This window comes from Echinops telfairi, unplaced genomic scaffold, assembly GCF_000313985.2.
Source record: "Echinops telfairi isolate 266 unplaced genomic scaffold, ASM31398v2 ScPeMD7_9;HRSCAF=40, whole genome shotgun sequence".
NCBI lineage: Eukaryota > Metazoa > Chordata > Mammalia > Afrosoricida > Tenrecidae > Echinops > Echinops telfairi.
Window position 1 is genome coordinate 37,601,628 of NW_022103906.1, and position 15,739 is coordinate 37,617,366.

General features: G+C 39.0%; 1 protein-coding gene across 1 annotated transcript in view; it reads right to left on the reverse strand.

Annotated features, from left to right (window-relative positions):
* Window positions 1-3,980: 3,980 nt before the first annotated feature.
* UNC5D (unc-5 netrin receptor D) overlaps window positions 3,981-15,739 on the reverse strand; it is a 345,871-nt gene continuing 334,112 nt past the window's right edge. Inside the window, exon 17 of the mRNA XM_004696203.4 lies at window positions 3,981-9,728. Within this exon, the coding sequence (XP_004696260.2) occupies window positions 9,524-9,728 (205 nt within the window). The 3' untranslated portion in view covers window positions 3,981-9,523. The remainder of the gene's footprint in view (window positions 9,729-15,739) is intronic.

The window sequence follows — 15,739 nt, forward strand, 5'->3', positions numbered from 1 at the left end:
ATAGTATATATATTACATATATATATATATATTTAAGTAAAAGAAATAGGTGAATAATGGGAAAAAAGTAACCAAAGGAAATGTAAATTAATTTGGTCTCTGTTCTGACCCATTTCTCTCACACTCTCACTGCCCAGTAAATGCTGATGCACAGTAACGCCTGGTGGGCTTCCCAGCCAGCATGACTGTTCAAAGGAGGAGAAAAGCTGGTCTTTCTCCTGCGGAGTTGTTGGTGGTTTTGAACCGCTGACCATGTGAATCTCAACCAGGACACCACCTGTCTGTGAAACATCAATTACAAAATGTGGCCTGTAAGGCATTACTCATGTTCACTGAATAAAAGTTAATAAATATTTGGAATGTGACTTATGCAATTAAAACCATGACTAAAAATGAGCATTAGAATACCTTTTCCCCTCAGTTTTCCCAATTGTGAAGTATGAATAATAATAATACATTGGCCATGTTAAAGTCTTTCAAAGTACCATGATAAAGAAATCTTTATGAATGGGATTACTTCAGCTTTTTTTTAAAACCAAATTTGGTTAACCTGAGTAGTACCTACCACCAATATGTATCTTTTGGATGTGATATTATTAGAAAAGCCAACGTGTGTAGAAAAGGTGTAGAAAAATAATAAAAGCTATATGGTAGCCTTTTCTCAGTAAGATGTTTGTGAGTCTACAAAGTGACTTCAAAAAGTTCGTAGAAAAATTCCATAATTTTTTTAATTACATTTTTTTCTATGACTTTTTTGATGCCCTGCCCATATTTGTCCTTGTTAATCTGTTGAAAAGAGCCGTGGTGGTGACATGAGTTAAGCATTGCACTGCTAACGGCAACGTCAGCGTATTGAAACTGCCAGGCTTGCATCAGGAGGTAGATGGTTCCTGCTTCAGCAGAGCTGGCGTCTTGACAACCCTGCAGGGCAGTTCTGCTCTGTCTGATGGAGGCGCTGTGCGTTAGACTGTCCTCCCTGCGGTCGTTAGTTGAGTGGATGTGTTAAATGATCGTTCCCCTCACTTTTGTCTGATATCTTAGTAATCATTTATAAAACGATGGCATGCATTTTCCACTCTATTTGTACCCTCACCCATGACAATGGGTTTTTGCAACAGTTTTCCTCAAGAGCGGGATTTCATCTCCCGCCACCTTGTGTCTGAATGTTCTTTGAAGGTAGCAATACCGCAGAAATGATTGTTTTCTGGTTTCAAGACTGGAGAAGTCTATTCCTTTGACTTTACCAGGAGGATGTACATCAGCCTAGCTTTGGGGACTATGAAATATATGAAGCCGGGCTTAGTTCTGTCTTCCTAGACAGGCTCTAAACACGAGGGTGCCCAGCCCGAAATAGTCAACCCCAGCGCCTACCCCCTCAAGACACATTGTCTGAGATCAACCAAGGTAAATCCAGATCATGCAAACCTCCCACGTGACCAATTTTGAGAATAATAAATTATTTTGATCCAAAATTAGAAGTTGTCATACAGCTTAGTTATAACAATAACGAATGCATTGTTTTAAAATCTCAACCCGTTGGCATGTTTGCTAGGCATCTCCTCTCCGCCCGCCCCTCCCCCACGCCCCCCCCATGTCAACGCAACCTTAATTAAGTGTCACTTCTTTATGCTTCAGCCCTGCTGGTGTAGTGGGTTACAGGTTGAGTTGCTAATCATAAGGTTAACAGTTCAAACCCAGCAGCAGCTTTGCTAAAGAAAGCTAAGGCTTTCAGTTCCCTTACCGATTTGCAGCCTCAGAAACCCACAGGGGTAGTTCTACCCTGTCCACAGGTCACCAAGAATCAGAATTGCCTCGCTGGCAATGAGAACGATCTAAACTTTTCTCTGTTATAACATGTTCTTGTTTGATAGCATGAAAATTGGGGGGCACAAAAGAACTTCTTTTTGAAAGCCGAGTTGATGTCTTTTCTTTCTGAACGGCTAGCTCATGGCAGAGGATCGGGAGCATCATTGTGACATCATTGTGACCTGGACATTGTGTCCAGGTACCTCTTTAATGTTTACTTGGTAACCACTCTCATGCTTTTAAGGTTCTTGTATGCTCTGAAACAAAAAAATGGGATTGTCTCAATGATATTACACCATGCCAGAGTGTATCAATTTTTAAATATATATTTTATTTTTCTTAGTGATATATGTAGAATATGTATCTGATTCAAGTTCCTTCTCTCCTAAAAACAGCAATCTAAGTAAGATGAACCTATGAGTTATTATTAAAGTGTTTTGAAACTCATTGTATTATTAAATTTTATAGGTGAAAATATATTTCAGTTCTCTTATTTCAGGGATAGTGAGACATGTTTATTGCAGGTATTAGAAAGAAAGTAATGTTGAGCAGCTAGCCCTATTGCCATGTCCCCATGTTTATACAATACACGATCTAGACCATCTCGGCTTAGAATCAGAACTAGCCATAGACAAACTGAGATGTGCATATGCATTGTCACACTGAGCATGATAGGATTACCCCTTTTAAGATGACGAGTTTCTTTGCCAAGATCATGTAACTGGAGGACAGCTGACTCAGTGTACTACCCATGCCTGTCTGGCCCCTAAACTCATTCTGTTAACTACTCTAAAATAAAATAAAAGTGAATGTGCATTGATTGCTTACCACGAGCTTTAGGGGCATTTTGTTTTCTCTGAATCTTCAGTTTGGATAGAACCGGACATTCTATCACTGCCACCCAGGAGTTAGAGTTGAAGAGAAAATGCTAAGCCACTTGCTTGTTATGAAGTTTTAAATGGTAGTCAAGACTTGAATCCCAGACTGTTATCAAATAGTTCATTCTAAATAAATGTTTTCTGAATAAATGAAAAATATCCCTAACAGAATAAGCTTGATAAAACAGACAAATTTTGGCTTCTTTATAAAGTATAAATTAGACAATGTAACACAATCTATTCAGAGTTAGAGTTTAGCTAAATAAAACTTTTTTCTTAACCAAGGTTTTTTTGAAAAGACTGTTTTGAGCAATCTATTACAAATTCAAACAGTTTGGTCTTCGCCAGTGACTAGTTATATCAGAATCTTTACTCGAGTCGTAACAGTTCTGGTTAAAATCTGTTCTGGTTAACTCAATTTGCTTTAACTATTTAAATAGCTCTGAAACTTTTGAGTTGGCTGTGCCTAATTATAACTTATTTACTTTGTTTGAGGTGACTTTGAACTAACGCTGACCCAAATGTAAATGCATCGTAATCCGCTTTAAGTTCGTCGAAGGGCAGGACTGTTGGACACTGCAATCCCAGCCAGTGTGTGCATTTTGTATCTTTTTCTACCAGTCCAACATGCTTAGGAACTCATCAAGCACGCTTGTAGCTTAAAGGGCTTGTTGGCTTTTAAAAAAGAAAACTAGAAAACTACATTCCCTTTCCGTTTTTTAGCTTTCCAAATTGAATCTGAATAAAATTTCCATTCTGTAGAAACAATATTTTATAAAACCAAACCAAATCAACTTGCAAAATACTGGTTTAAATAAATTTGTGACATTTTAAAGTATTACCAACTCATGAAAATACACGAGGAGTCATCTTTGAGTAGATATGAATGCTTAAACTGGTTCTTAGTAGAGCTACGTAGTGATCGAATTTGGGGGCTCTTTCAGCGATTGAAAAAGCCCGAGCATTTTGAGGAATAAAGTGAATGGTGAGACAGGAATGTAATGGGCAAGATCACTTCAGGGTAAATACAACCATATCCCAAGAAAAGACTGTGTGTGTGTGTGTGTGTGTGTGTGTGTGTGTGTGTGTGTGTTAAGAGGTCATTCCACCTTTGCTTCCAGGAGTCTCAGACTATCTCAGTCCTGAAGCAAAAGTGAGAAATAATTCTCAATATGTTAACACGTGTTGAAATTGTTCTTGTGAAGAACATTCTAGCTCCTGCTAGACTGTGGCTGGAGGAATGTTGAGGGGATCTTCACCGGAATTTCAAAGTTCCACCCACGGAATATCCTAAAATGTCAATAAAAGACTCTTTATTCATAAATAAGTGATATGCAGTAATTTACGTCTGTACATTTATCTTGAAAAGTCTGTAACCATCCATTTTTTTTTTTTTGGCAAACTCTACATAAAACATCCAAACTGTCCATTTTGTTCAATACAATATAACACAGCTGTTTGGCATTACCAAATATATATGTATAGCAATTTATAGATATGTACAGATGTTGAAAAAGAAGCCAGTGCAGCCTTTTCTCAGAAGTCCATCCAAGTATTTACTGTACAACATTCAAAATTTACATTGATAATACAAGGCACAAAAAGGGTGGTATGAAGCCAAGGCCATGCTTTCTTCCAACGCCCCCCTCTGGCTGGCTTGCTCCTGCAGCTTCATGTCAAATTAGGTGTCCAGCTCTGCTCCTGTTCGGCGCTGAACACCTCCAATGAGAGTTGAGGGTGGGATGGGTTTGAGACATGAATCACGTGAAAGAACCGCCCCCCCCCACCACCCACCTTCGAAAATTAAAAAGAACAAAATGAAATCTGTTTTAAATTCTTTCATGCAGACATGGAGGTAAACGATTACTCATATTGTTTGTGTATAGGTCAGGAAAACCCGCCAGTTGTCTCTAAATGCTTATGCTTGCAATCGTGTGAGGTTGAGCTTTTCCTGAATTGCATGTACCAATCAGATAGAATTATGGAGAACAGGAAATTTTAAGTAGGAGACTTTATTCCAATTTTAAGAAGAAGAAAAGTGTTTTCCTGAATAGAAAATGTCCACAGACGGAACGTTTTCCCACCTTCTTACCAAGAAGTTTGGAATGGGAGTGGCTTACATAACCTCGGACGAGCAGAGGGGAGCACTTCTGATGGGAAATGTGTAGCTCCCCTCGGAAGAAGCACAGCTGCCCTTCTGATTAAGGGCAACCCCCTTCAGCAGCACCTGAACTTATGAATGGATGGGTATTCAAATGATTAGATCTGCTTCTGATTGTAATATCTATGCTTCAGTACTGAGGTCATAAGGCATGATTGATGTTCAATTTATAAACTCCCCTGAAATAGCATTACTCCTTTTCATCACGATTTTAACAGAAATAAATGTTTACCCACCATATAGATAGCATTTTAAAGGAATTTTGTAATTTGTCAAATTTGGAAATTTATATATAAATAATGCTTGAACTAAGTGAAATGTTTGGGGGCTTAGCAAAAATTGAAACATGGGGCCATTTCACTTGGATCGTGTCTCTTGAAGAGTATTGATACAATTATCATTCATGCAATGAATTAGATACCCACATTTAGCGAAATTTTTTAATAATCCAAAGCTGTGACTCTTTGGGGGGGAAAAAATGGTTTCCCTATGGTAGCATTCAATATTAAGGATGGGGGCAAGGGGGAGGCCATGTTAAACTCAGGTTTCAACATGAATCTCTGTTGAAGCACTGCCTTTTATATCTTTGGGTTCCGGTGGAGGGTGAGTTTTAAGACATGAAGTTTAATGTTACTCTCTTGGGCCCACCTCATGAGGACATTCCAATTCCATGATCTTCAGAGCAAAAGGAAAAAGCAATGAGTAGCTGCTTCAAAAACCACGATTATTCTACGTGAGTGAGGGTTCCTACTTCAGATCACAGTACTACACACTAGTGACTAACGAGCCAGGTCTGACGTCCATCCCACTGGCCTTCCTGGAAAGCACAGCATACAGATTGCCATTTCCGATGTCTTGACGCCCCTGGAGCGGGGAAGGGAAGTCCATGGCAGACGCTGGCCCTCCTAGAATTGCGTTTGTAAAAACACCACATGCTGTCAATGCAGCCAAACAGCTTGGTAACTGCAGCTTCTGAAAGAGTTTGAGAAGTGAAAACACAAAATATGCAACACGTCTAAGATTAGTAACATTTTCACTTTTGTGACATTGGACAAAATACATTTCTGCTTGTAGTTCAGGAAAATTCTATGCAGACAAAACAGTGGAAACTGCGGAAACAGTGGCCATTCAGCTTTTGGCTAAAGCATCAGTGTTCAAATACAGTGCTGTGGAACAAACACCAAAAGGCTAATAAAATTGCGTCACTATCTTTAGGACGACAATCGGTTCTCCCATTTGCTGTGGATGTCACCTCTAGTCCAGTACATGGGAATTGCTAAGGAGTCAGAACTTGGCAATGCTTTATGAGGAAAAATAATTAAAATGGCCACACAATGGGCCAGAGGCACATTTTCAGCTCCTTGCCCGTTCCTCTGACCTTCAATGAGCTGGAATAAAGGCCTCGGAGACAGCTTTACCTGTCAACACATCGGAAAGCTACGGTAGTCAACACATTTACAGGGAAGAGTGACCGAGAGATTGAAGAGAAGTGGCTAGCAGGGAAAGCAAAAGCACACAGAAAGGTTTTATAACATTTTGAAATTCACAGTTAAATTTGCCTGGAGGTTAGAAAGGGCAGGATGCTATCTAAAACCAATTATACCATTTTAGTAGTCTACCTTTGCTTATAAATCCCGATGTTGAGAATTCTTATCAGGGGAAATTGTCTCAATAAATCCAGAACCTTTCATCCAAAGAGAACCCTGTTTTAGTCATCTGACATAACATTTCCTCTCAAAGCTGGTGGAAAGAAAACCCTCTACAGGGGCTAGAGCAAAAAGATAACAGCTGCAGTTGGAGATAGAAAATAAAAAATGAGAGACGCCCCCCTTCCTGGTTTAAAGAGAATTATGTCGATCCCTTTTCGTCTCTTACAAAAAGGATAATGAAATTTTTGTGAGAGCACATCTGAGTTTTATGAGACTTCCTGTACCAATAAATGAAGTTTGTATTTAAATCTGTACAGTGAATTTCCTTTTGACTTAAAGAATTTTAATGTAAACTAGTTAAGACTGCACACGCTAAGTTGTAAAACCTGTACATTAACTTTACGATGCTGCAGACTGGTGAAGCTTTGAAGTTCATCATTTGGATGGCATAATTTTTGTCATATTTAAAGCATGACTATTAGACTTAAGTGCCTTTGAGATTTGAAAGATTTGACATGTAGGTGAGCTATGTTATTTTGAAATAAAACAAAACTAAGTGACCCACCCAGTTCAAAAAGGCCATTTTTAATATTTTGCTTCCCTTTCCACTAGGATAATAAAGTATTCAAAGTATGCATTCAAACGATTAAATCTGTTTTAGGATGGCAGTGTTTGTAAGAAGTAAATATCACAGTAGAACAAAAGCGTAGGTCATGGTTATGGACCAGCAACTCAATTCTGAGCTCTGTTTGACTGACCTGTACCCCTCCACTCTTCCCATCTTGGTCTTCAGTCTCAAAAACATGGGTTATCTTTGGGAAAATACTTCACAATCTTGACATACAATGATCATATAATTTTTTTGTGATATTCATAAATCCTTTGTATAATCCTAACCGAAACAAGAGTGAACTATAAAGCAGGATCCAAAGAGATGTAGTTCCATCTTGGGCTGAAACTAGGGGTGAAATATATTATTTCCTTTTTCACTGAGGTGCATTTTTAGGGTTCAGAAATATATGTGTGTGTATATATCAGAATTTGTATCAGGAATGTTATGCAATATACACTCTGATATTTTCTCTCTACTGTCTCCAAGAAAGAATAAAAATGTTAACAAGTTCAGTACATTAGCCAAAGGGTGTTCTCCTGACCTAGAAATGGTATTTTGAAAATATGCTTGAAAGTTATAAGAGGATTTCTTTGTTGTATGCATTAAGCCTTTGGTTCCTGAGAAAAGCAAGATGCTTTTGAATTTCATGTGGTAAAGCCATCTATCTAATACAAGGGATGATACATACCACTCATTAGTAGAAATAATGGCCAACACATTCAAGAGTTCTTCAACACCTTATGGCTGGCATCATAGAATCAACCTTTCTTTATGTCTTCTTCATGTGAATGCTTACAGCATTCGTTTCACACAAGATGGATAAAAGCATTATTTCAAAGCATTGATCATGTCTCCATAGCTTAATACTCTCTGCTTCATCAGCTCCCTGCCCATTTTTACTTTGTTCTAATATAGTCAACCTCTAAGTAGCTAATTAGCTGCCTTTGATTAACCTAGGTCCTTGACATTGATTGTCCTGAGTGTGGACAATTAATTAAAATGTCCATCAGAAGATGAGCAGGAGCAGATGTGTTTATGTTCAGGCTACCAAAACAGCTTGTCAAAATGATTTAACAGGATTAAACATGGATTAAAGGGTTAAGATAAAAGTCATGAATTATCTGTGGATTACAACTTTCCCTAATACCCCTGCCACATATTAAAATGGGAAAAAAATCATAATGTAAGAGCCATACGTCAGCGATTCTGTACAGAGAACACACTTGGTGATGGGAAACTCCCTCTCGTTCTGGAGCAGTGTGGTAGAGGTGTTCCTCAGTATTCGTAGGTAAGTGGATACAATTGAGAGCAAAGACTTGCTTCTCAAGAGGCAAACAAATGATATAGAGCCCTACTGAGAGATTCTGTGATGACCTAGTACCAAAAAGCTAGAAAAGTTCAGGAACCTGGATTTAAAGGTACAGCAAAATCTCTCATGCCATTATAACATGAAAACAGAATCAATAGGTGACTTCAAATTTGAGGCCTGTGACATCTACAGTTTATGTATCCTTAGACGTTATACGACATCTCTTGTCTCTCAAGTGTGTGTAATAAACTGTGCTCTAATCACACTCCCTGCTGTCTGAGCAAGTTAGCTGGGAGTAGAGATGGGACTGCGTTGTTGAGTCAGGAGAAGGCTATTCCCATAGTTAAAGGTCTCAATATACTCCTGGAAACCCTTTCTTTCTGCTGTCCTAGGTAAGAAAGGGGAGGGAAACAAACAACATGGATGGATTTGTCTTGGAGAAAATGAAGGTGGGGTATGCTTCAAGACCTTGTTATTGGTCTATTTTTACCTCTCAATCGCATCTTCATTAAGTGGCTAGGATAGACACGGCACTGGTGCTGGTGTAAAGTACTCTGATTCTAAGTTCAAAATGCCCTCGTTTGAACCTTGATGCTGTTAAGTTCATACAAATGGGTTGGCCACCCAACTCCATTTCTGAAAGTGCTGTACAATGATCCCCAGCGCCACAGATGCCAGGAGAAAACTCTGACATTCTAATCTGGTATCAGAATCAGCTAGTTCTTTGGGGCACATCCTTAAAAACCTGTTTTCAAAACATGCACTATTCAAGGTGTGCCTCCCCAGCCTCGTTACAGCCAATCTTTTCCCATAGCTACTTTTATCAAGCTGCGTCCCTCACTTTTTTTCTTGCAACTCCAATCTGAGGAGTTTAAGTGTTAACCCAAGTGTGGACTCAGAGGGGACAGGGAAACCAGTTATCTAAAGGAGCTTGTAATTTTCCCTATCATACCTATTAAAATTCAATGTCTACAATCAGGAATTCTCCCTGATTGGAAAGGAAGGCTGATTTCCCCAGAGCCCCCGGACAGAAAGCTGCCTTTCTCTTTCTCTATCCAAGCAATGTCCACAAGCTGGTCTTCATTTTGTCTCAGGAGAGAACGTGGACTAGAGTCCATTCTGCCGGCTGTAGTTGAAGTCGGCTGCATCAAGCTGGGCTTCCGTAAGGTTTGAGAGTTTCGTGTGTGTCCTCCCAATCTCTTCAAGGGCACAGGCCAGGGAGTCAAGATCACCATCGTGCTGATGACGAGCTTCCCACAGGTTCAAAATGACAGCAGATGGGCTACTTTGTGTAGCAAAATAAGATAAATTCCTAGACAGAGAGAGTTAAACAAACAAACAAAACAAAAAGAAAGAAACAAATAAAAATCACCATAAAGCCAACATTGCCATAGAGTTGATGCCAACTCTCAGCAACCCCTTCAAACAGACTCGAGCTTCCCCATATGTTCCACAAGGCCGTAAATCTTGTGACAGAAGCAGACGGACACAGCTTTCTCCTGTGGAACTGCTGGGGGATTTAAACCATCGATCTTTCAATTACCACTTGGGTACTCGAAGCATTACACCACCGGGGTACCTCTAAAATTACACCATAAGGGATTTAAAAATTAATTTTAATTATAAAAATAGAAGTTGAATAGTATACGAGGCAAGTCTAAGCAGTTTAATTTTGATACAACACTGACATTGAACCTATGTTTGTGGAATGCTAACAATGGGTTTCTCAAACTCCAACTCTGCTCCTAAGCCGTCAAGTTCGATGAGCTCATCGGGAAAGTTTGTGTGTATCCCTCTTGACATGCACTTAGTGAAAAATTTTATTTCCTTAGGTTCTATTATATTTTAACTTATTTTCCCATAATAAATACCACTTCTTTCTCTCTCGCTTAGTAAGCACTGCCAATGTATTTTTGCTTACTTGTTCTTCCTCCTTTTTCCTCACTGGGAACATAAACTAGATAGTTATCAATTCCAAATGGACAGTGTTTAAATCTACACCTTCAGTCACTTAGGTGAATGGAGCTATTTACAAGTATCTAAAAGACATTGGATTTAGAGATTGGCTGTTTTCAATGAGATATTCCTCAACCTTTTAAAACTCTGCATCAAAATCTGCTATTTCCATGCTTTCAAATTAGATCCTCTTTTAACTATAGCAAGTATTCCAGGAAATAAAAATTTCGTCTACATTAGTACTCTAGGAAAAGTAATTTGATCGCCTTCCTTTACGTGGACTCTTCCTTTCTAACATACTCATCAGATTCACCCTTTTCCCTCCCTCCACTAAGGTGACGGAGACATTGTTATGTCCTCGTCATTTCATGGCCTGCATCACCAGAACCTAGTGCAATATTCCCTGTAATCTGTTGGCACAGTCATTACGTATCTGCCCTCTTTTTAATAGCTTCTATGGCCTGGCCTTAAGCTAGCTCTGGCAATAAAGATTTTTCACTCAGTCTTCTTCCACTGGTCAACAATGACTTAGTTGCAACGTGGCTTTTGGCTTTCATTCCATCTATTCTATTCACTAGCCTTTCCCACATCTTCCTTTACTCTCTGATTATCAAATTCTTATACTTCTTTCGTGACAAGTATAATTCTCCTCTTTGCTCAAAATGATTTATGACTTCTCTGAGCTCTTTCTATACTTGCACTTAAACTTTCATATGAGGAAAATGAAGATATATATATATATATACATATATATATATCATGTGAGAGAGCTTTGCCTTTACTATGAACTACACACTCCTGGAGGGCAAGTATCATGTCTAATAATTTTCTGAATCCGCTAAAATTCATGACATAAAACTAGTCACATATGATAAGCTTTTATTCCATATCTATCAGGTAAGTGATTTATAACTATGAGGCCTTCCCAGAAATAGAATCTTCAGTGAAAAATACAAAAACAAAATCCTTCTTAGACAATTTTTTGCTAATTGTCTAATGAAGTAGACTAAAACATCAGAATAGATCAACGGTCACTGTTTTTCTTAGGACCTTAGATAGCAGAAATAGAAATGTCATGTTTGACAACATTCTGATGGGATCTAAAGATTGTTCAGACTTAACCTAAATTTGTATATTTTGTGGTTTATAATGCTTTACATCAACCAGTTTAATATGCAATCGCAAAGTAGACTCATGTAGATAAGAGCACTTCGAAGGCAAGCAGACTTTTAAGAACACATTACTGAGGAAGCCCAAGATAGTGATTCAGGCAGACACCTGCTGTCTCCACTGGCAAAGATCTAAGACACCTATTGAAACCAATACAGATGACAATCCTGGAAGGTTGAACATTAAATAAAAGAGTAAAGAATGAAATTGGAAACTGTTTGGAAGAAATTGAACAAAAAAAGTGATGAGGAGAAATATAAGTTGGAATTTTCCAGCAAGATAGTGGCACACATAGGGGCATAGGAAGCCCATTTCATGAAACATTCAAAAAGCGAGGCAGAGACACTGGGTAGGAATCATGGATTGAAACAAGGGTGATCAGGACATGAACCTGTTCTCAGGAAGAATATTGAGATTGCATACAATGGTCCTTTTAGCCATCTTCTCATTTGCCATAAACCATTTTGCCATGTATTGTAGATTCTAAAATCTGTGCTAACAGGAGACCTGCTTGGTGGCATAGTGGATTACATTTGGATTGATAACAGTCAGGTCAGCAGTTCAAAACCACCCTCTGCTTATAGGGAGAAAGTTGAGGCTTTCTACTCCTGGAAAGATTTATAATCACAGAAACCCCTTGGGGCAGCTCTGGTCTGGCCTGTGCCAATGTGTTTGTTTTTTGAGGCCTCTGTGCTTGCGCTCTGACCCCATTTGGGAGGGAGAGGCCGTTCCAGACACAGTGTGAATGCATCATCAGAGTCAACTCCTGCTCTGGAAAAACACAAATCTGAGCAGAAATAAATGACATGGGAAAGAGAAGCAATTTAAAGAAGCAACAAAACTGGAAATCGCGTCTTTGTGTGGATTAACCAGATGAACCACTGGTTGACCGACAAAGGGAAAAATGAGATGACTCAAATGACCAAAATGGGAAAGGACTCAAGGGAAAAACAAATCAAACCAAGAGATATAAAAGAGGATCATAGCAAAATATTATGAAAAACTATATTGTAACAAATTTGAAAACAAAAGAAATGGACATACGTCTAGAAACACACTATCTAAACTAACAAATACATGTAGAATACTTACATATATAGATCTTTAACAAAAGAATACATTTATGGTGTCAGAAAAAATACCAATAATGACAAAAAAATGTTATGGCCTAGATGATTTTACTGGAGGGTTCTAACAAATATTCAGAGAAGAAAACAAACAAACTGATTGCCATCAATTTGATGCTGAGTCGTATGGCCCAGGATAGCCCTGCCCCCGTGACTCTCTGAGACTGAACTGTTTATGGAAGCAGACAGTCCTGTGTTTTTCCCTCAGAACGGGCTGGTGGTTTCAAACAGCTGGCCTTGTGGATCACAGCCCGAAGTGTAACCACTGTGTCTCCAGGGTCCCATTCAGAGAAGATTTGACACATATTCTATTCAAAGTATTCCGTAATATTAAAAAATGAAGGCGTATACCTTAATTTATTCTATGAAGCCAGAATAACACTGATATCAAGTCCGAAGCAAAGATACCATAAAATAAAAAAAACTACATATTTTTATCTCTCATGAATATAGACAGAAACCTTCTCTCCAAAAGAATATAAAATCATATTTTAAAAATATATCACGATCAGGTGAGATTCATATCAAGGATGCACAGGCAATTCAAACTAGAAAAGCAATCAATGTAATTCACAACATAAATAAATAAAAGGAAAAGAATCACATGATCAACTGAATAAATGCAGAAAAGATATTTGATAAAATCCAACACGGTTTCTGTTAAGATAGCGCTGCACCGTCGGAACCAACAGTCAACATTACTCTCACTGAAGGAAGACTGAAGGCGACTCGGATGAGGCAGGAACAAGCACAAGATACCCATTACAGCCCCTTTTGTTCACTGTTATCCTGAAAGTCCCGGACTGAGCCAAACAGCAAGAAAGGAAAATAAGGGGCCTCTAAATTGGGAAAAGCATCTCCATGTGCAGACGACGTGGCCCTGTCCTAGAAAATCATGGAAATTACACAAGAAAGTCACTGGAGCCAAAGAGCCCACAGGAACCACAGCCTCCTCTAACGTAAGGCCAGAAGAACTAGACATGCCTGGTTACTGCTATTGACTACCCTGAGGAGGAGCACAGTGGAAAATCCCTGTGAGATGAGATAAAAATGTACAAACAAAACAAACCCAAGTCAAAAAGACTAGATTAGTGGGCTGATGCAGACTGGAGGAAATCGGGAGACCATTTGAATTCTCACGGAAGCCCTCTCTGAAGTCATCTTCCGTCAACTGATTGATTGCTCTGTGAAACAGACAAAAACACCCCAGAGGAATGTGCTCTTTAGGCAAATGAGACCACCCGGGAGACTACCTGGGCAGTATTTGCCAAAAAGCAAAGACAGAAGCCAGGAGGGGCAGAGAAAGTAGAGGGAGGAGAAGGGAAGGCAGGGTAGAAATGGGAAGCGTGCTGACACATTGCAGAGACAAAAATCAAAGGCACAGAACAACTTGAATATGAATTGTTCAATGAGAAAGCAATTTGCAGCGGAAACTTTCACCTAAAACACAGTAAAATGTTTTTGGTTTTTGTTTGTTTGTTTGTTTGTTTTTTAAATAGAGCACACATCATTTACAAGCAACACACACACAAATGGAAGTCTGAGCGAATAAATTGCTATTTTATTCAAAGGTCTCAAGAGGTTGTTTATAGAAAGTCCATTGCTAAGTAGCATAAATACCAGGGGTATTTGATATGCTTTCCAGTGTATTCTACCAGGGATAAGAAGGTCAGTCTTACAGTGTCCTTTCTTGTTTTGGTTTCTCTCAACCCCCCCCCCCCCCCCACCTTCTCATTCTCTCCACCCTTTCTTTTCACTCTCCTCTCCTTTCCTGTCTTCATTGCACCCCTCCCTCTATCTGATTCCCATGTTTCTGCAAATCAAATATGGTTATTCACTTTTAAACCAACAAAAATCTCATTGAGAACCTTGTTTGAGTAGTTGATCTTAGTTCTTACATAACAGCTTGATTTTTACATTGCCATTTATTTTCCTGGTCATACGGAGTTGTTTACAGGGAAAATTGAGATCTCTCCAGGTCTGCAGTCAACCAGCACACTCTGAATCACATTCAAGGCAGAACAAAAGTTGAAGGAATAACCGGGAGAAGGGCCAACTGAGATCTTAGATGTGAGGAAGCTGTATGAACATTTCTTTTAATGCTAGTTATGAGAATAATAACCAGGAACACACTTTTGTTTCTGGTACCAATAAATAATCATTTGTGACCCATGTTGCTGTTTTGTAAAATCAAAACATCAACTAGAGCAGCAAAAGAATCACTAGTTATCCCATGATTTTACTGAGAATTTATATTTTGCCCTTGTCCTTGAAGGATGGGTGACACAACCATTTCAACAATAATCACCCGTGGTGGTGGCTGGTGCTCCTCTCCATCCAAGGTTACATGTGATTAAATACTGAGGGCCAGAGGGAAGGGCCAGAGAACCAACACTTTTTACTTTGCAGACGCTTACTGTCTCTGTTGCAGCAACTCAACGCTGCCATTGCAGCACAAACACAGCCACAGACCACAGATAAATAAATGAGCATCTCCGAGCTTCAATAAAACGAGAGCCACTAAAGTTTTAATGGCATATAATTTTCAGGTATTAGAGAGTATTACATTTCTTTTGATTTCATTTTCCAGCCAGTTTAACATTCACAAGCTCCTGAATACAGAGAAACAGGGCGTAGGCCAGATTTGGCCTGTAAGGTATTGCTTTTCTACCCCTATGCTATGTCAACTTTCAACCCAGGGTAGATTTCAATAGCTAATGGCTATTTGAAAGATGAGATTGAACTTTCAGCTTCACATTGCACTGGAAAGTAAGCAACTAAAGGGCCCAAATTACTGAATCTTCAACCTACATGTCTGCCTTCAGCATGCTGAGAGCTTTAAAAGCAGATTTAAAGTATATATGCTGTTGATGGCTCTGATGAATCTTTGTCCTGGGAGAATATTCAAAATATTCATGAATCTGTGCAGAGTGGAAGGATGTTACAAGAGTAGCGGACTAGAAAAGAGTTGCTGAGCAAGATTATGTCTCCAGGAGGAAAATCAAGGGAAATAGAGGAAAGAGCTGGGAGGCAAAGGGCATTTATAGTGGTCTAGATAAAGACATGTACA